The sequence below is a fragment of the Mobula hypostoma genome, chromosome 8, assembly GCF_963921235.1.
Source record: "Mobula hypostoma chromosome 8, sMobHyp1.1, whole genome shotgun sequence".
In the NCBI taxonomy this organism is placed as follows: domain Eukaryota; kingdom Metazoa; phylum Chordata; class Chondrichthyes; order Myliobatiformes; family Myliobatidae; genus Mobula; species Mobula hypostoma.
Window position 1 is genome coordinate 153728281 of NC_086104.1, and position 21151 is coordinate 153749431.

Consider the following 21151-nt stretch of genomic DNA (forward strand, 5'->3'; position numbering starts at 1 on the left):
CCAACAAGTACTGGAAACATGCAACAGGTCAGAGACAGTCAGTTCTGATTACCAGCCATCATTTGAAATGTTAAATTAGTCTTCAGGATATGATAATTTCACATAATTAACCTTTAGAGCTTGTAGCAGATCTGGACAGCAGATTGATCTGAAATGTTAACCCTGTTTCTTGCTCCACAGATGCTGCATGACCTACTGAGTACTTCCAGCATTTCCCATTTTAGTTGATATTGTAATGATGGATGTTAAAGGAACTACACACAATTAAAGGGTGAAAAAACTGAAAACTAAACGCAAATTACTTACGTTATTGGAAAATTGACGATGGTGGGGTTCTTCTCTATGAAGAAATTATTCTTTGTGAATCTCTTGATGTAGAAGATGAGATAGGGGGGTAGCTTTGTCAGCTGGAACCTCTTCAGGAAATTCTCCTTGTAAGTTTTATACTCCTGAAGAAATTACAACAAACAGTTTGTTAAGTGTTGGCTACATCATTGATTGGACCCCTTTGGTTGATAAACCAGCATTTGGCGAGACAGCGTGAGTAAATTCCTGCTCCCACCCTTTTCAAAGCATGTCATAGGATATTTCACATCTATCTTTCATAACCTCAGGCTGGTTTAAAATGCCTTGCAGCAAATAAAGTACGAGTAACTGTCATAATGTTGTAATGTAGGCAAACAAAATCTGCAGATACTGGAAATCCAAAGCAACACACACACAAACTGCTGGAGGAACTCAGCAGGCCAGGCAGCATCTATGGAAAAGAGTAAACAGTCGACATTTTGGGCTGAGACCCTTCACCAAGACTGGTCTTGATCATCCTGCTGAGTTCCTGCAGCATTTTGTGTGTGTTAGAGTAGTGGTTGTGTTACTGGATTAAGATTATTGAAAGTACAAATTAAAATCCCATTGTGGTAAATTTTAAAAATTAACATAGTTTTCAAACTTCCTTGTTAAATAAGCAGGTGATCATTAAAATTAACTATACAGTTTTCATAGAAATTCCAATACCACTCTTTGTGGAAAAAAAAGTCCTGCCCTGCATAAGCAGACTGGTTTTTATGTGACACCACACCCACCCCAATGAAAATGGCACTTAACTGCACTGAGGTCACCTAACAAGCTACACATACTGATCAGAGAAACAAGAGATGCACAATAATTGTCAGTTTGCCAATGGGAACTAGATTAATAACAGAATACCTAATCTGTGCACAGCAAGTTCCCAACAAACAGCTCTACAAAACAAGACAAGATAATCAGTATTGCAATAAAGTTAAAAAGCATAGAAATAATAAACACAAGATTCTGTAGATGCTGGAAATCCAGAGCAACAAACACAGAATGCTGGAGGAACTCAGCAAGTCAGGCAGCATCTATGGAGAGGAATAAACAGTTGATGTTTCAGACCAAAACCCTTCATCAGGAATGGAAATAAGTCTTTACACTGATTATCAAGCAGCTATTTATCCTAATTCTATTTTATTCTCTTCATGTCCTGTCAGATGTTATCACTGATCTACATACCAGAAGAGTTAAAAGTTAAAAGTTTTTAAATCTCTAGTATTACCTCGAGGTACTTATATACAGAATGATCTGTCTGGGTGGTATTCAGACAAAAATTTTTCCACTGTATCTCAGGACGTGACAATACTAAACCAATTACAAGTAGTGAATTACACTACCGATGTCAGATTGTTGGAATGTAGGAGGAAACACATGCGTCTCAGAGGGGACATGCAACCTCCACTCAGACAGCATGGGAAGTCAAGATTGAATCCCGGTAGCTGGAGATAGCAGCTCTACAAGCTGAATGTAGCTCCTGAACATTTGGAAAGATAGCATGAAAACCCTCCTGCTCTCCACCTTTTTTCAAAATGTGCTGTAGAATATTTTACACATATCTACCTGAGGGGATGCGTGCCCTTGATTTCACATGTCAGCTAAAAGGCAGCACTTCCTCCTAGTCTGTTGGCTCTGGGCCTATACCCACTGGAGTTTAGAAGAATGAGGGTGAATCTCATTGAAACCTAATGAATGTGGAAGGCCTAGATAGATTAGATGAGAAGAGAGTATTTCTTATAGTGGGAAGAAGGCAGTCTAAGACCACAGCCTCAGAATAGAAGGATGTTCCTTTAAAACAGAGATAAGGAGGAATCTCTTTAGGCAGAGAGCGGTGAATCTGTGGAATACATTGCCAGACAACTGTGAAGACCAAGTCATTGGGTATATTTCAAGCAGGGGTTGATAGGCTCTTGATTAATAAGGGTGTCAAAGGTTACGGGGAGAAGGCAAAAGAAAGGGGTTGATTTATCTGCATAAATCAGCCATAATGGAACAGCAGAGCAGACTTGATGGGTCAAATGGCCTAATCCTGTTCCCATGTCTTATGGTTTTATAACTGCACTGATTAAGGGCTCAAGCTTAAAAGTGTTTGGATTCAGTTCAGACTTTCCATGCCACCTGCGTGGAGATTGCACTCTCACTTACCCCACCCCCAGTAATTATATCTATTTCCTCACATCGGTAGTTAAATTCACCACTGATAATTGGTTTATTATTGTCACATGTACTAGATTCCAGTTTTATTAGCACAAGGTACAAAAGCTAGGAAGATATAATAACAATTTTTAGATCACTAAATGACATTCATTCTTCATCCAAATCCAGGTGTACATTCTCTGCATTCTGTTCTTGCTTTTTCTTTGTATGACCACTGATATGATGAAATGATCTCTATGGATGGTATACAAAACAGTTTTTCAATGTACCTTGGTAAATGTGACAATAATATACCAACTTACAATTTTAGAAGGTTGGGAAGACATCAGTCAAGATTTATTTCGTTTTTAGGAAGGATTCAGTCATCTCCATGCTAAAGCAATTCTAACAGTCTTACACAAGGCATACAGATATAGAGAATGATTTTTTAAACTCATAGTTGGATATGGGCACACCTAACAATGCCTTCATATAGTGTTCATCCTAATTCCTCCAAGATAGTGTGGGGGCGGGGGGGAGAGGAACCAGTTAAGGTTACAACTGCAATGGTCAAGGTGATGCTCAAGAAGTTTTAATGACTTAGTGAAATTAATTTTGTATATCTATGCTCTATAGTCATGATGTACCATCAGTGGTGGATTAGCTGCCAATAAATTGGGAACATTTTCCCGCAAGAGAATGCTCCATCTTATTTCCAGATGATGAAATCTACTCCAGCACATGTGCTTAGAAGGCAGTAGAAAGGTTTAAGGAATCAAGTGGTAAACCATTCACCAAAGAACACCTGGCCTTTGAGCCAAGTCTGTTGCCATGTAGATAGTGAGTTAAACTTATAATTAAAGATGCCACCTTGGTCTCCTCCACTAGGGGTCCTGACAGAAGGGAAACCTTCTGGCAACGTCAATGCCACTAAATGTTAAGAATATTTTAGTCAAGTTCAAAAGTCAGAGAAACCAAAAGGAGAAATGGACAATGTTTTAAGATAATTGCCAAAAATTACAGGCAAAGAAGCAAGTCTAATTACACATAATGCTGTCACAATCTGGAAAGCAAATCTTGAAAGATAATGGAAGGAGATTCAATGGGAACACTCACAAGGGGAATTAATAAAACAGTACAGGCCCTTTGGACCATGATTTTGTACAACCTCTTAACTTACTCCAAGATGAATCTAACCTTTCCTTCCCATATAGCCCTCCATTTTATATCATCCACGTACTATATCTCTTAAATGTTGTTTTAGTATCACCCTTGACTACCAAGCCCAGCAGTGTGTTTCACACACATCATTCTGTAAAAAACATACCTGACAACCCCTAGGCTCACCTTAAAACTTCATATTGCCACCCTGAGAAAAGTTGTCTTTCTGTACACTCAATCTATGCCTTATGTCATCTTAGACACCTCTAACAAGTCACATCTCATCCTCCTTCACTCCAGAGAAAAGCCTTAGCTTGATGAACCTTTCCTGACAAGACATGCTCCATAATCCAAGCAGCAACCTTGTAAAACTGCTCTGCACCCTCTCTAAAGCTTCCACATTCTTCCTATAATGAGGCAATCAGAACTGAACACAATACTCCAAGTGTGGTCTAGCCAGTTTTATAGAGCTGCAACATTACTTCATGGCTCATGAACTCAATCTCCCAACTAATGAAGGCCAGCACACCATATGCCTTCTTAACCAACCCTTCCCCCAAGATACCTCTGCTCTCCCACACTGCTAAGAATCCTGCCATTAGCCTTGTACTCTGCCTTCACGTTCAAAGGAATTGAAAATGAAATACTGACTAAGCCACCAAGAAACGTTAAGAGGTTTTGAATTCTCAGGTGTACCAAAGTGCTGAGACTCCCATTTGCGCATCATCACTAACTGGACTTGCCTCACAGGTGGCCGCACTCTGTCGATCTAAGAGTTTTTTGTACAGCCCCATCACTGATTCTGTTATCACTGCTGCCTTGTCAGCTCAATTAATTTTACTCTGTTTGCCAAGAGTATTCAGCTTTATTCACATTTGCCTTTTGATTTTGTATCAACCTTCTCTGTGATGCCATTGAATTTTGCCAAGATGTTGAAGAGCGGAACTTGTGGAATGATCAGCTGCTCCTTCTCATCCTTATACAGAGGGGCAGTTGGCAGGTCAAGCGTCAAGTACAGGAATGTGGACTCTGTCATTGTTTCCTTGAACTCCTGCATTTCCAACAGTTGCTCTTTTTCCTCGGGTGTCTAGGAAGTGAACATAAAACAAAAGTTAATGCTTTCCTTTTGAAAGTCTATTAAAATGTTTTGAACACAAGAGAAGCCACTGGCAGCTAAGTAATCTCCATACTCAGTGCATTTCCACAGGCTGACTGGTCACAAGAGGAATGATTATCCCATCCATTCAGCAAGCTGACAAGATGCAAGCTCAGCTCTTAAGGTGATGGACAATGTTTTAAATCATTCCCCCAGGCTTCTGGAAATTGCTCTGATCCACTTTAGCAAGTACACCGCGCTTACTGCGGTGCTCCCATTTCTAAAATCAATCAAATATAAGCGATTGCTCCGCCAGTTTTCAATGTAAAAATGTTGTTTTAAAATCACAGGAAAAAGCCATTCAGCCCAATAAATCTGGCTTTGTTTACAACTTCAGTTCCAACCTTCCATTCATTTCCTCAGCAGTGTCAGAATGGCTTTCCATCATAATCGATTCCAAAATTATTAACATTCACTGGGTAAATATTTCTCCCTATGAACAATGACACTAATTTCAAATAACGTTCTATTGATAGAGAAGAACAAGTCCCTAAAATTAATTACACGTGTAAGTGAACCACTATAAATGAACAGAAAGGAAATACAATATAAAGTGAAGCCCAATGACATTTTATTTTTGATTGTTAAATAAAAATAAGTTACTCCAAATATTAACAATTAAGTGGCTGAAATTCTACTTAAAATCAGGTAGAAATTTCACAGGGTTACAACAGAAGTTGCTCTATAGTTGAGACCGTTGAGAGTTTTACCTTATATCAAACCTTATACCAAGAGAGATGACTAGAGCAGATTATGGGGAGCTTTATTTTACCTCCACTGCAAATATTTGACGGGGCAATCTAGAGGGAGTTTTATATTATAACTAACCACTGTTCTACTTGCACTAACAGCATGTGAAGGGGTAGATTAGAGAGTTTCACAGTTTAACTACCTCACCACTGAGTGCCTGAAGACAACTAGGGACTTGCATCCTTTACCAGCTCCAAATAAACATAATGTAGTCAAAAGAAATGAAACATTCTGAAAGCCTTCTCCTCTCTTGAAACAAAAATTAGTTCAATTTACAATATGGGCAGAATTAACTTGCATTAATGGCTCCTCCCTGCCACCATGTGGCTAAAAGAATAAGCAGTTTAAAAATTGTATCAAATAAATCTGCAAGTGATATTCTGACCTTAAAATGGCAATAAATGCAAAAAGGACAGCACCATTTTTGACATATTGGCAATAATAAGACCATAAGATTTAGGAGAAGAATTAGGCCATTTGGCCCATCGAGTCTGCTCTGTCTTTCCACTATGGTTGATTTATTATCCATCTCAACCCTATTCTCCTGCCTTTTCCTCATAACATTTTATGCTCTTACTTATCAAGAACCTATCTACCTCCGCTTTAAATATATCCAAAGATTCAGCCTTCACAGCTGTCTGTGTTAATGAATTCCACAGATTCATTACTGACAACCTAAAGAAATTCCTCATCTGTTCTAAACAGCCATCCTTCTATTCTGAGGCTGTGCCCTCTGATCCTAGAACCCTCGACTCTTGGTAACAGAATTCTTAAAGCTTCAGACCTTAATGGCTCTCAGTTTTGCATCTATCCTACCTGTAGTCCCCAATATACCATCTTTCGAAGGTCAATCCGCTACCCATCAGAATCCTATTCTGTTCTGTCTTGTCAATCAGGAGACATGGAAAAAACATACAATGAAAGTAAAAGAAGCAATAATAAAAGTCCTAACCAGATCTGGTGGAGGCAGCTTCTTTGTAAATATCCGCATGGAACCCTGGAACACACTGTTGATGATGGCTGAAATGAATAATTAATTTCATTATTGAGAAAGCACATGGAATAAAACACAAAACACAATACCAGAATCATCTTAAGGTCCACATTACCCATTTACTGCCACTTTAACAACTCAATAAGAACAGCTGAACCCATTGTAGTGGAAGAGTGGCAACTAACCTACTTTCAATGGTGAGGTGAAAGTAGATGGATTTTATTCCCCGTACTGAGGACCATGACTCTTGCTGTGCCAGACCTCATGGATATAAGAATGAGTGTAGTAATTGACCAGATGGCCAAAGTCTGATACAGGCCCACCAAGTGTTAACAGTTCAGTTCATAATGTGAGATTGTTATGGGTGGGAGCCAGGGGCAAGAAGCATTGGTTAGAATCATCTACAGATCCCCAAGCAGTAGTAGTGATGAAGGAGGTTGAATTAAACAAGGAATTTAAAGATGTGTGCAATAAGGGTATAACTGCCATCATAGATAGCTTTCACCTACATATTGGTTGGTCAATCAAAATTAGCAGTTGTATGTGGAGAAGAAATTCCTGGAGAATGCAAGTGAGAGCTTTTTAAAGACCAAAATGCCAAAAAAAATAACCTGAGGCAAGCTACTGTTGATTGGTTGATGAGAAAGGAATAATTAAGTCGTGGTACATGGTCCTTCAGGGAGCCGCCATCAGAACACAAGATAGAGTCTGAAATTTGAGTTCCTAAACTGAACAAAGGAAACTTCCAGGTACGAGGTATAAGATGGCAATGATACATTGAAGAACTTTACTAAAGGAATTGGTAGTGGGGAAACAATGGATAATATTTAAATAATGTATGCACTATTAACAATTATTGATTCCTGTCTGATCCAAAAATAAATCAGGGAAATTCAAACTTATTATCGTGGGCATACATAGCCAAGGTATAACTGCCATTGTTCTGCCCTTTGGGAAATTGACTTGTTTTTACTATGTGATTAAGCACATTCAGCTTTTATTTTGAAACGAGCAATTTCAAATCTGTATCAGGTCACTTCCTGTGCAGTCAGGCAGTAATAAGTAGGAAAGCACACTGGCTTGCAGAAGCCAGAGGTTTATGTTAGGAGCTGAAGCAGTTTCTCTCTAAAGCCATCCTGATGTTTCCCCTGCAGAAGCATTGCTTGTAAATTGATGGTATATTGCTTAGAAGTAAATCTAAAAGTATTAAAAAATTTTGCGGAAATAGAATGTTACTTTTAAGTTTATTAGACACCAACCTAGATGCTTATGGTTTACACAAACTATTTACATATTGTATTTACTTGTCAGAATCTTATAATATTTACCTGCAGGAAACTTAACAAAAGCTCTTACTTATCTGTGTATGTTTAATTGTGTGAATGGAACAACGTTATAATTGCACTGTACTTTGTTTTTTATTCAGTTTCACTCCTTATTCACTCTGTTATGCCATTGAGTCTGCAACAAAATCAAGGATCTAAGATGCTATATCCTGACTCTCATGTCATTCTTGAATGGAGTTTGGCTGACTGTCTAGTTTAGTGGTCGCCAACCAGTCGATCTTTGAGACTTTCCCAGTAGATCCTGAAAAAAAAATGAAAAATGCGCACCGGGCAGAAAAGACCGGAAGTAAAACCCCGCAACCCCGGAAACAACCTCTCCCCACAAACAGCTCTCCGCAGCGGGAGCACCGCTACATTACCATTATCCTAATCGGTATCAACCTATCTTTATAATGCTCATATTACAACACTTCTCCCCCTCTAAGTTCCAACATTCCCCAAATGTAAAAGAACTGGGAAACAAAAAACAGTGGTGTCATTAGCTTGTGTACCTCTGAACCTTAAACTTGTGTCTCAGTAACAGTTTACCAATACAAAACACCTGAAAAACGTGGCAGGTTCAACATTCAGTCTAACAAAGCAAACTGTCCATTCAAATATTCAGTCTGTCAGGAGGTTTGCGAGGGCGCTGTGCTGCAACAGATGAAAATTATTAAATCTAAGTACAGGAGCCGTCTTACTGACACACACCTCACAGACTGTCTCAAACTGGCTGTCTATAGTTATGAGCCAAATTTCAGGGAACTAGCAGAGAGTATTCAGCCCCAGTAATCACACTGAGTGCAACAGTCAATTTTTATTCATTTATTTTTCATGTTGAAATAAAATCAAATAATGAAACATAGAATTAAAGGTGTTGTAATGTGAGCATTATAAAAATAAGTAATACCAATTAAGATAATGGCAGCATAGCAACACTCCCGCTACGGAAAGCCGCCTGCAAAGACAGACTGCTTCCAAGGCTGTGGGCCTCCACTTCCGGTCCCTTCTGCCCGGTGCGCATGCGTGTGTCTAAATGATTTAGTAGGTCGATCTTGCCTTTCACTAAGGCCGAGGTAGGGGATCTTGGGCTTAAGAAGGTTGGCGACCACTAGTCTAGTTGATGTTACAACACCTCAGTGAAGGTAGTGCAGCCAATAAAATTAATTTTTTGCAGCAGCACAGTACATTAAAAACATAACAAACATAAACTTAAACAAAATAAAACTTACTGATATTAGTGCAAGTTAAGAGAGAGGATAAAGAAATAAGAGTCCAAGGTGGTGTGAAGAGTTTTTTCAGGCCATTTTAAGAACCTGATGAAAGAAGCTCTTGGTGAACCTTCAAGTGTGCTCCTGTACCTCCTTCCTGATGACAGTACTGAGAAAAGGGAACGGCCTGAACAAAAGGGTTCTTTAATGATGGAAAAGGGCTCAAGCATGGCTTCTGGAAGATATTAGGAATAAAATTAAACCCAAAGTGGAAAATTATCAGAAAAACCAGCAGTCTGACAATTGGAAGTTAAGATTTTGAATTCGGAACCAAGATCAACAGCATTTTCTTCATGTAGAAAGAGATGAATTCAGTGATTCTCTACCATAGAAGGGAGTGAAGGACAGGTCATCAAGGATGTAGATATATTTCTTTAATATGAATCAAAGGATTTAGGGTGAAGATAGAAAAAGGGTAATTCCCTATTTTTACTTGATAGGTTGAAGTGAACAAACCGCCCTCATAGTTCTGAATGGTGGTAGTGTGGAAGTGCGGCAAGGCAAGGGTTAAGATGATGTCCAGGCAAACACAGAACACAGTAAAATGTGCAATCAGTCTAGGTAAGAAAGGTCTTTGAACAGCATACCTTTCCTTTACATACACAGCAGGGGATGATACGAGATAACGATGGAATGGAAGGATTCAAGGAATACACACCAACTACGGGACAATTACATTACTAACTTCAAAGTATCGATGGTTGTTAGCTCAAACACAAGGAAATCTGCAGATGCTGGAATTTCAAGCAACACATACCAAAGTTGCTGGTGAATGCAGCAGCCCAGGCAGCATCTCTAGGAAGAGGTACAGTTGACGCTTCAGGCCAAGACCCTTCGTCAGGACTAACTGAAGGAAGAGCTAGTAAGAGATTTGAAAGTGGGAGGGGGAGGGGAGATCCAAAATGATAGGACAAGACAGGAGGGGGAGGGATGGAGCCAAGAGCTGGACAGTTGATTGGCAAAAGGGATATGAGAGGATCATGGGACAGGAAGCCTAGGGAGAAAGAAAAGGGGGAGGGGGAACCCAGAGGATGGGCAAGGGGTATAGTGAGAGGGACAGAGGGAGAAAAAGGAGAGAGAAGAAAAGAATGTGTGTATATAATCTGTCCCCCTCACTATACCACTTGCCCATCCTCTGGTTTTTTCCCCCCCCTCCCCCTTTTCTTTCTCCCTAGGTCTCCTGTCCCATGATCCTCTCATATCCCTTTTGCCAATCAACTGTCCAGCTCTTGGCTCCATCCCTCCCCCTCCTGTCTTCTCCTATCATTTTGGATCTCCCCTCCCCCTCCCACTTTCAAATCTCTTACTAGCTCTTCTTTCAGTTAGTCCTGAAGAAGGGTCTCGGCCTGAAACGTCGACGGTACCTCTTCCTAGAGATGCTGCCTGGCCTGCTGCGTTCACCAGCAACTTTTATGCGTGATGGTTGTTAGCTTGTAGTTTCTATTGATTTATAACCTATTCACTTATTGACTTATTATCACCTATATTGTGAATGGTGACTGATCTTGCAAAGGAGGAATTTGAACAAACTCAGTTTACCAAATGGTCAATATCTGTAACAATTTTATATAACAATGGCATTTCTTTGTTCAAACTTCAGAATGGTGTGGTGACAGGAACCATGCTGGTCTCCTTGGACAACAATAAATAAAGTGTGTTTGAGGAACGAGTGTGAGTTTTCAGAGTCCAGCTAATCAGTGATAACAGTTCAAGCCCAAAGGACTAGCCACCAACACTTGCTCCTATTTTCAATATTTCTATGTTTCTACAAAATCTGGGAATATACTTATTATTATCAATTACTCACCACATTCACCCAATAACGTATTGCCTTCTAAACTATACAGAGTTTCTATAGCTAAAGTAAATCAAACTGTAAAATCTTTTATGACTCTTCAACAACATATACATTCACATATTGCAATGAAGTACAACAGTGCTCATATGAGTTTTTTTTTAATATATGGATCTACTTACTCTTTTTCTTCTTGTTCCCTCCTAAAGCCATATGAAGTGCATTTAGGAACCAGGACAGGAAGTCAACAGCATCACCTGCAACAGCACACAAGTCATAAACATAAGCGATCCTGCAGATGCTGGAAATCTTGAGCAAAACATAAATTGCTGGAGGAACTCAACAAGTCAGACAACATCTGCGAAGGGGTACTGAACAGTCAATGTTTCTGGTGGGGAGATCTCTTCCTGAGGCATCGGTAGGACTGCTTATTCCCATCTGTAGCTGCTGCCTGACTTGCTGAGTGTACCTCCAGCATTTTGTGTGTGTTACAACAGACACACAATTCACTGGAATCATCCACTGCAAAGGTCTATTTGGGAATTATCAAGATAAGGTCTGTAATTTTCATGATTCTCTTTAAAAATAAAGAAATTAAATTGAAAACTACAGGGTATGTGGTTATGCACCAAAGTATATTAAAAATAAATCTAGTCTTAAATATATCCCTGTTGGAATTTCACAGGCTGTAGCAATAAAAACTATATAATTAAACAAAAACACTAAAATAATACATACTAGAATAAGAAATGCTGAATAAGCAGTAGGTATGTCAGCAACTTACAAAAGCAGAATGTAGAACTGAGTAACGCACAAAGAGCTAGGGGAACTCAGCAGGTCAGGCAGCATCTATGGAGAGGAATAAACATTCAATATTTCAAGCTGAATTCCTTCATCAGCACATAGAACTTCGTGTGTCAGTGGATTATTAGTGTTTTACTGTATTATTGTAAATGCTCATCCATAGATGCTGTTGTTGCTGGTTCCATTTTCCTAAATTATAAGTATCACAGCTCAAAGAAACTCATATGAGGAGGGATTGAGTCGCCTGGGCCTGTACTTGCTGGAATTCAGAAGTATGAGACCTTTTTGAAACATATAAAATTATGAAAGGGATAGAGGCAGGAAAGTTGTTTCCACTGATAGGTGAGACTAGAACTAGGGGGACATAGCCTCAAGATTCAGGGGAGTAGAGTTAGGATGGAGATGAGAAGGAACTGCTTTTCCCAGAGAGTGGTGAATCTGTGGAATTCTCTGCCCAGTGAAGCAGTGGAGGCTCCCTCAGTAAATATATTTAAGGCAAGGTTGGACAGATTTTTGCATAGTAGGGGAATTAAGGGTTTTGGGGAAAAGGCAGGTAGGTGGAGATGAGTCCATGGCCAGATCATGCGTGATCTTTCTGAATGGCGGAGCAGGCTCAACGGGCCAAACGGCCGACTCTTGCTCTTATTTCTTATGTTCTCATTCTACATTTCATCATATTCTGAGAATTTGTACCTCAAACACTAATACAACTGTAGGGTTATTGATTCATATTTTAAAATTTAATGCTTTACTGGATTCCGGCAGTCCTCATTCAACTGCATTGCAATTCTACACAGACCACACTTATCAAACAATATAAATTAGCAGGTAAAATGAAAAATAATGCAAATACAGGAAATACGAAATTTTGATTAGTCATTGACTGAAACATTAAGTGTTTCTCTCTCCACAAATGTTGCCTAACCTGCTATTTTCAACACCTTCTGTTTTTATTTTAAGTGCATATGTTATTAGAACATATACACTTGAACAAGCTTTCTGTAGACTAGAAGCAACACACACAAAATGCTGGAGGAACTCAACGGGCCAGGCAGTATCTATGGAAAAGAGTACAGTCGACGTTTTGGGCCGAGACCCTTCAGCAGGACTGCAGAAAAAGAGATGAGGAGTCAGAGCTAGAAGTTGGGGGGGGGTGGGGGAGGAGGGGGGAAGAAACACAAGGTGACAGGTGAAACCGGGAGTGGGGAGGGGTGAAGTAAAGAGCTGGGAAGTTCAGTGGTGAAAGAAATACAAGTTGATTGGAGAAGGGGGAAAGCCGATAGGAGAGGACGGAGGGCCATGGAAGAAAGAAAAGGGGGAGAACACCAGAGGGAGGTGATGGACAGGTAAGGAGGTAAGGTGAGAGAGGGAAAAGGGAATAGTGAGGGGGGAGAATTACCAGAAGATCTAGAAAAAAGTGTTCATGCCATCAGGTTGGAGGCTACCCAGATGGAAGAAAAGTGGCTAAAGTACTTTGAAGAGCAGAAATAATACTAAGAAATAGTCCAATCATCTCCTCAAACCCATTCTGCTATTTGATGAAATCACCAAAACTTGGTGTAGATTTAGGGTGAGAGGTGAAAGATTTAAAAGGGAGCTGAGCAACAACTTTTCACAGTGAGTATATGGAATGAGCTGCCATTGGAAAAAGATGAGGCAAGTACAAGAGTATTATTTAAGAAACTCTTGGTTAGGAACATGGAGGGAAGGGCTTGAAGGGATATGGGTCAAACACAGGAAATTGGGGCTAGCTGGCTGGAACTGAGGCTGCATGGACTGTTGGGATGAAGGGCCTGTATCTGTGCTGTATTGCTCTATGAACGATCAATTATTTAGTTAACTGGCCCATATTCATCAATACCTTTAGTTAATACCTTTGGTTCTATTACTATCTATTCTTTATGGTGCAACTGTAACGAAAACCAATTTCTCCCAGGATCAATAAAGTACGACTATGACTAAATACATGTCACAATGTTTCTCATTCATTATTAATATGGTTAATGTTGATTTTTCCCTCACTTATGACAAACCTACAAGTTTACTCCATACTGGTACAGATATCTCTGAGCTAATATGCTGCACAGACTAGCCTTTGTGTTCCTGCTTATCACCTTCCAGCAGCTGCCTCCAAACTTCCCCTTCCCTTATCTCACTCCATCTGCCTCACTTGTTTCCCCTCTTTGTCTCCATCTATCATCAACCTACTACTGTCTTCCAATCCCAACTATCTCTCTTCCCTTACCTGGTGCAACCTGTTCATCTGGTCCAACAATCACCCTAGGCTCTTGCATCACCACTCCCCCTGTCCCCTTTATACTGGCCATCTCCTGTGGTTTAGGCTCAGTGATAGTACTCTCATCTCTGGGTCAGAATCTTGTTGGTTCAAGCCGTTTGACCCAAGTTCTAACCCAGTATAAAAAGGAAGGGAGGGAGGTGGTGTGGTGAAAATTCCAGGGAATTGTTTGTTTCTGCAGATTCCAGCATCCGAGGTCTCTTGTGTCTCTGACTCAATTCTAAGTGGCTCAGCCTGCATGGCAGAAAAAAATCTTCTGGCTGAAAATTTTCTAACATGAGGCAGCCACAACAAGTCCAAGTCCTTCTCATGGGAATGTTCGGAAAGCTTTAACAGCTGGCCAGAGCAATGCCACCAAGTTAACCAGCTGCTAAAGCATTGAATTGTTCTGAATGTTTATAACAGTCAAACATGATATAGTTATTAAAATTTTCAGAGTACACAAGCGCAGTTAAAATTATTAAATGAAATACAATAATATTACCAAAAATAACTTGGCACCTCTTAACCGAGCTCTCCGTTCAATATATGGAGACACCATTACTGTATTATGTTCTTCAAAATCACTCAGTGATGTTCTGCGGTTTAGGATCTGTTACATATTTCTTCTTTTCAAAGCTGCACTGAATTCAATCATGATCACTATTAGATTGTAAATAACACTATCCTTTGCATTTCTGGTTAGATGCTAACTGCATTTCATTGGCTTTGTATCTGTACTCGGCACAATGATAATAAAGTTGAATCTAATCTATACTATTTTTTCACATTAAAGGCATGTATTTTATCACACTCTCAACTCATTACTAAATCTAATATGACTTTAGCCCACATTCTGTTGGCTCCAGACCATATTCTTGTAGAAAACAAACCCAAATGCAGTCATGAAATATCTTTCTATCATGAACTAGTCTACTATCCATAGTTATATTGAAGCTCATTTTACTTGGAGTTGGCAAGGATATCAGGGAATCCATTTTTTCATTAGCACAATGCCTCCTCTTTTTCCTTCCCACTGTCGTATACAAAACACTTTTGAACCATTACTACAGATTCTCAAATAAGCTACAAACCACATATAAGATTCTGGAATGTATGAGGAAGGTAAATACCCAAAGGATCGGGCACAATAACCTTTCTTAATGCTTTTACTTGGCTGACTTGTCAAGTTCAGTACAAATGAAAGGAGCTAACAAAATCCTGTGAAGGACTCCAACAAAATTTACATTATTGCTTACCTGAAATAACAAGCAAATCATATCACAACTAACAATTTATAATTCTGCATCTTATGGGTGGTTGGATGGGGATAATCTCTAACAAAATAGGAGTATGGCGCTTCTTCCCTCTGCCAGCCTGCAAGTCAGTCTTGGACAAGGTGCAGCACCTGCTTAGCCCCACTCCCCCATCCACCCCCATCAGGGTCACGTGAAGACATGGAGCAGGTGGTAGATAGCTGTATGAACAGCTGGTGCATATCATAAGTCCTGGTTACGCAACCACCGACGCCAGGCAGAGAACCTCTGAAGAGTATTGATAATGGCTGGGGTCACCCATTTTGTAAAGAAGGCAGCAATGGTAAACCACTTCCGTAGAAAAATTTGCCAAGAACAATCATGGTTGTGGATAGAGAAAAGAATAAGAACAGCAGCATGAAGGGGATCTTCCCACAGGATTAAGACAGATGGAAGGCCATGATCACCCAGGCCCGCAAATGATCATGATGATACAGCTTTAAAGCTGTATTGTGTTCAACCAGATGCAAGCCACCGTGGTTCACCAACTCACCCTGTTTGGTAATTTGGAAACGTTTCTTGCTGCACAGGACTACAGCCTGCAACATTTCATGAGGAGACACATGAGCTTTGAAGTTCCTGGGATTCCTGAGTTTTCTCATCAGCTCTCCAAACCTCTGCACCAGTAGGAACATTATGTCTCCTGGTGGCCGCTTGATATCCTTATAGTTTTCTTCTTCCAAGAAATAGTTCCGTAACGGGGGCACATTTGACAGAGCCTGAAACAGAAGTAAAGAAGCTGAATTCCAAAACATGAAAGGCTAAGAAAAGAAAGCCATGAAAGTTCAAATGCACCATCATCAAACCATGCTCCTACAATCTAACATACACCACATGCGTGTGCCTTTATTAACCCTGCATGGGCAACATGCATAGTAACTGATAGTTTATTCTCTTTTCCAAGCTCAATCCATGGACGTCAGGCTGTCCCAGGTTTGTGGGTCCCAGAATCGGATTAGGGCATGAGGGGCAGTCAGTCTGGGGGTCAATACCAAAAATCGATTGAATATCCAGAAGTCGAAATCCAATGGCTGAAGCCTGGAGACCGGAGGCCAAGAGCCCTGTCCGTGTGTCTGAGCTGTTGTCATTTTGTTGCTTGTTGGGTTCTGTGTTGTACTGCCAAGCATTAGAGGCATGCTATGTTGGGCCTGCAAATGTGCGGTAACATTGTGAGCTGTCTCCAGCACATCCCTAGGTGTGTTGGCTGTTAATGCAAAGAAGTGTTTTCACTGTACGCTTCAATGTACATGTGATAAGTAATTCTGAATCGGAATTCTTCTGTACTCATCATCTTTGCTTACAAACTTTGGATCCATCTTCTCTCTTTCCCCAGCAGTGCCAATATCCACTTCCAAATCACCATTCTCTATCACCACCAGTTTCAGCTCAACCAAAACACTCTATGACACAGAATCACCTTCATATATTTCTCATGTGCATCAGCCTCAACGTGACGGTTGAAGGCAAGGAACCAGGATGGGTCTTATTCCTTTCAAAGACCAGGCAAGTGTGAAGAACGTGTAGTTTTCTTACTAACTCCTGACAACTAAACGAATCTACAGATATCAAACAGCTAATACAGCAAACAACAAAACAGAACAGCTACCTGTTCTAATGACTCAGCTGCTCAATCATCATTCATAAAGTACGTGGACCTCACTCTCGTCTGATTACTTATATTTTCTTACCTGTAACACCACATTGGCATAATCATTTGCCTTGATGTTGTTCAGTCCAACAATCCCTGGTAGATAGGTAGTTCCATCGTAAGCCCGTGACAGTTTGGATTGTTTGTCCAAGTTTGCAATGTGTTGTTTCGTGAAAGTTGGTTTCAACACATACTGCAAGGCAAAGAATAGTGCTAAACATGTGACTGTCTCCTCAGATATAAAACAACAGAAGAACAATTTTCATACAAAGTTTCAACGCGATTTACTTATCATAGGTGACTGCTAGATATTGCCAGGACTGTGACATCCCCATCAAGAGGGATAAAAGAGTCGATGGCATTCCAAGTGTACCTTCACCAGAAGGACTATTGCAATTCGAGAAGGTGGTGACTTAAAGGAAGGGCAAACATATATTTCATACTTTATTTTAGAACAAAGAAATAGACTAAAGTCATGAAATGGCTCAAATCAAGTCCTTCACACAGCCTTTATCTTTAAAGATAAAGTGCACCTGGATAATATTTTCATTATTTCTATTGGATGATACTGTGCCCTAACAACTCTCAACAAAATTTATGCCTTCCAACTACTGATCCGAACAGTGGCAAGTGTTTTTCTAACTTTGGGAAAAGCTCTCAGATATTTGAATATCCTACACATAAACCATATGGTTTACAGTCGTCGTCATCATGTGCCACGTTGTATGACATGGGCAATCATGGTCTTCCATCTGTCTGTCTTTTCTTATGCTTTTATCCATCCATAACCATAATTGCTCTTGGCAAATTTTTCTACAGAAGTGGTTTGCCATTGCCTTCTTCTGGGCAGTGTCTTCACAGGACGGGTGATCTTAGCTATTATCAACACTCTTCACAGATTGTCTGCCCGGCGTCAGTGGTTGCATAACCAGGACTTGTGACATGTACCAGCCGCTCATACAACCATCCACCATCTGCTCCCCTGGTTTCATGTGACCCTTATCAGGAGGGCTAAGCAGGTGCTACACCTTGCCCAAAGGTGACCTGCAGATTAGAAGAGGGAAGGAGCTCCTTACATTTCCTTTGGTAGAAATACATCACCACTCTGCCACCTAATGGTTTATATTATTTTACTGAAAACTGTTATAGCTTAGTATTGCAAACTAAAAGTACTCAGATGCAAAAATTACCACTGGTCTCTACACAACTGTACTGTTGGTCGAGTGGTTCCTGTTTCTGATTGGTGACTTAGCAAGGAGCAAACTTGTGCAGACTAGAGGCAAGGTCAGAATCAGTTAGTCAATGCAACACCCGCAAAATACTGCAACAACTCAGCAGGCCAGGCAGCATCTATGGAAAAGAGTTAACAGTCGATGTTTCAGGCTGAGACCCTTCATCAGGACATCAGCAATTTGTGTGTGTTGCTTTGGATCTCCAGCATCTGAAGATCTTCTTGTGTTTGCCAATTAATATTCATGGAAAATGGGAACCCGGGCCAAGTTCTGAAGAACTCTTCTAGTTTCACAACTATATTCAAGTATATCATAATCATGCATGAAGGAAACCATCATGGAAATAAGCCAATGGAACAATATACTCAAGAGTTGGTCAGACTTTCAATATTCATTTTCCAGATTTACAAGGATGTGGTTCTGAGAGGAGAGAAGAGGGGGGAATTGATCCCAAAGAAGCTTTATATCAGGAGTCAAAATTTCATAAGAGGAAAATAAGAGGGAATCTCCTTTCAAGCCCCTTGTTCATTGTTTCCAGGAACATTGGATATATTTAAAACTGTGGTTGTCAGGTACTTAATTGTCAAAGGTTATGGGGAGAAGGCAGGAGAATGAAGTGGAGAGTGAAAATAAAACAGTCTAATTCAGCTCCCATGCCTTATGAAACCACATGCTTACTGTTATGTCTTCAAGAGAGGAGTCGATGATTTCATAGTTGTCCGGTAGGCAGTAGAACTTCAACGTGTGCAGATTCAGAAAGACGTGGTGGCCGACCTGAACGCTATGAATGTTAGCATATGACTTCAGGCCTCGCCCTGAGAAATACAAATCACAGATCAACGTTAATTCCCGTCACATTCATCAGAATTACAGCTATGTTATGGTGTGGTTCTTGTGATGTTACTTTAACAAAAGTCACCCCTAATCTGAAGCCCAGAAAAAAAAGTGCCAACATCTTTTCATCAAAGTGCATCACAGAAAGGACATGATCTTATTTACTGACATACAGGCCATTCATCCCAAATAGACTCGCTAGATACTGACCCGGCATGGGACTCAAGAGAATTAAAAACACTTCATTTAGCAAAAGTTATTGACATTGAGCAACACATACAAAACGCTGGAGGAACTCAGCAGGTCAGGCAGCATCTATGGAGAGGAATAAACAGTCAACACTTCAGGCCGAGACTCTTCATCACAACTGAAAAGGAAGGGAGCAGAAGTCAAAAAAAGGTGGAGTTGGGGGGGGGGGGGAGAGAGTACTAGCTGGCAGATGATAGGTGAGGCCAGGTGAGGGGAAAGAAAGGTGGGTGGGGGAAGGTGAAATGATGTGAGAAGCTGAGAGAGGATAGGTGGCAGAGGTAAAGGGCTGAAGAAGGAGAAATCTGATAAGAGAAGACAGTGGATTAAGGAAAGGAGGTGACAAATCAGAGACAGGTGATAGGCAGGTCATATTGGTGAGGGATAAAAAGAGAACGGACGAGAAGGCCACCAGAATGGGAACAATCAAAGGAGTGGGTAAAAATAGAGGCGTGGTTACCAGAAGTTAGAGAAATCAAAGTTCATGCCATCAGATTGGAGACTACCCAGACAGAATATGAGGTAATCTCATATGGCCTGCTGAATTCTTCCAGCATTTTGTGTGTGTATTGCTCAAGATTTCCAGCATCTGCAGAATCTCTTGGGTGTCTCTTCATCTCATTAAAAAAAAAACATCACAAGGGCTGGATTTTGAATACTAGGACATGAAGTATTCAGGAGAGTACCATTGTGTTTGTTTGTATTTCCAACTTGCAATTACACTTATCAGGATTAAATTCTATCTTCCATTACTCTGTCCATCCTACTAACTCATCAATATCAAACTTTAGCCTACAATCTAACTACCCCACAATCAACAACACTATCAAATTCTGAGTCATCTTTGACTTTAATGAATTTCCAGCATTCATATTTAAATAATGAATGTATATAGCAAACATTCAATGTCCAGCACCAATCCCTATACTTCATTAGCCATATGCTTTCAATCACAAAAGTAACTGTTCATTATCCATCACCTTTGCCTCCTACACCCTGACCAATTTTACATCCAATGTGCCAACGGAGACAGCCTGTCTTGTGTATGTGTATGTGTGACATGCCCTCATCAATACTCTGCTACCACTACAAAAAGTTCAAATCGGTCAGAGAAGAACTCCCTCAATGAAGCCATGATGACCATCATTGCCTTTCAAAGCATAATTAACTTAGTCCCTCAGAATTAAGTGTGGATAGGATAGAAACTAATAGCAATTTTTTTTTAGCATGTCGCACCAGACAGTTAGCCATTCTTGTCTGGTATGAGGTGTCAGGATTGGTCTCCTTTCGGATTAACCGGGTCGCGATATGAACGTTCTCGACACTTTTTTTTTTTACGAGGCCAAGTGGCTAGCTCAACGCTCAACCTGGCACGGATGGAAAGCGAGCTCAGGGGGCGGCCCGACTCGGATTCGACCTCGGGAGCCTTCGCTCCGGAGTCCGGCGCTGATGCCATTGCACCACCAGCCGGCCACTAATAGCAAGTAAAACCAGGAAATGAATTAGCCCTCACCTCACACTCTGTCATTCAACACCAGTCTGTGTCAACAAATAGCATTCCCTCCACCCTTTGCCTTTCTCTTTTTGTCCCCACATCCCTATTCTGATGAAATTCTCTCTCTCCATTGATGACTCTAAACATGTACAGTATTTGCAACATTTTATGCTTTAGTTTAGATTTGTAGTATTACAGACTTTTGTAATTAAAGTTCAATTTTCTTATCAATGTATACCACTTACAACCCTTGAGATTCATCTTCTTGCAGGCAGCCATAAAACAAAGAAACACAATAGAATCCACAGAAAACCGCACACAACGACCGTCACAGATCCAAAGTGTAAAAGAGGACAAATTGTGCA

General features: G+C 40.4%; 1 protein-coding gene across 1 annotated transcript in view; it reads right to left on the minus strand.

Annotated features, from left to right (window-relative positions):
* usp39 (ubiquitin specific peptidase 39) overlaps nucleotides 1–21151 on the minus strand; it is a 54345-nt gene that overhangs the window by 19806 nt on the left and 13388 nt on the right. The window contains exons 4-10 of the mRNA XM_063057120.1: nucleotides 18890–19026; nucleotides 17020–17172; nucleotides 15825–16050; nucleotides 11119–11193; nucleotides 6504–6571; nucleotides 4544–4732; nucleotides 307–449 (exon numbers count right to left, since the gene is read on the minus strand). Coding sequence (XP_062913190.1) covers nucleotides 307–449; nucleotides 4544–4732; nucleotides 6504–6571; nucleotides 11119–11193; nucleotides 15825–16050; nucleotides 17020–17172; nucleotides 18890–19026 — 991 coding nt within the window. The remainder of the gene's footprint in view (nucleotides 1–306; nucleotides 450–4543; nucleotides 4733–6503; nucleotides 6572–11118; nucleotides 11194–15824; nucleotides 16051–17019; nucleotides 17173–18889; nucleotides 19027–21151) is intronic.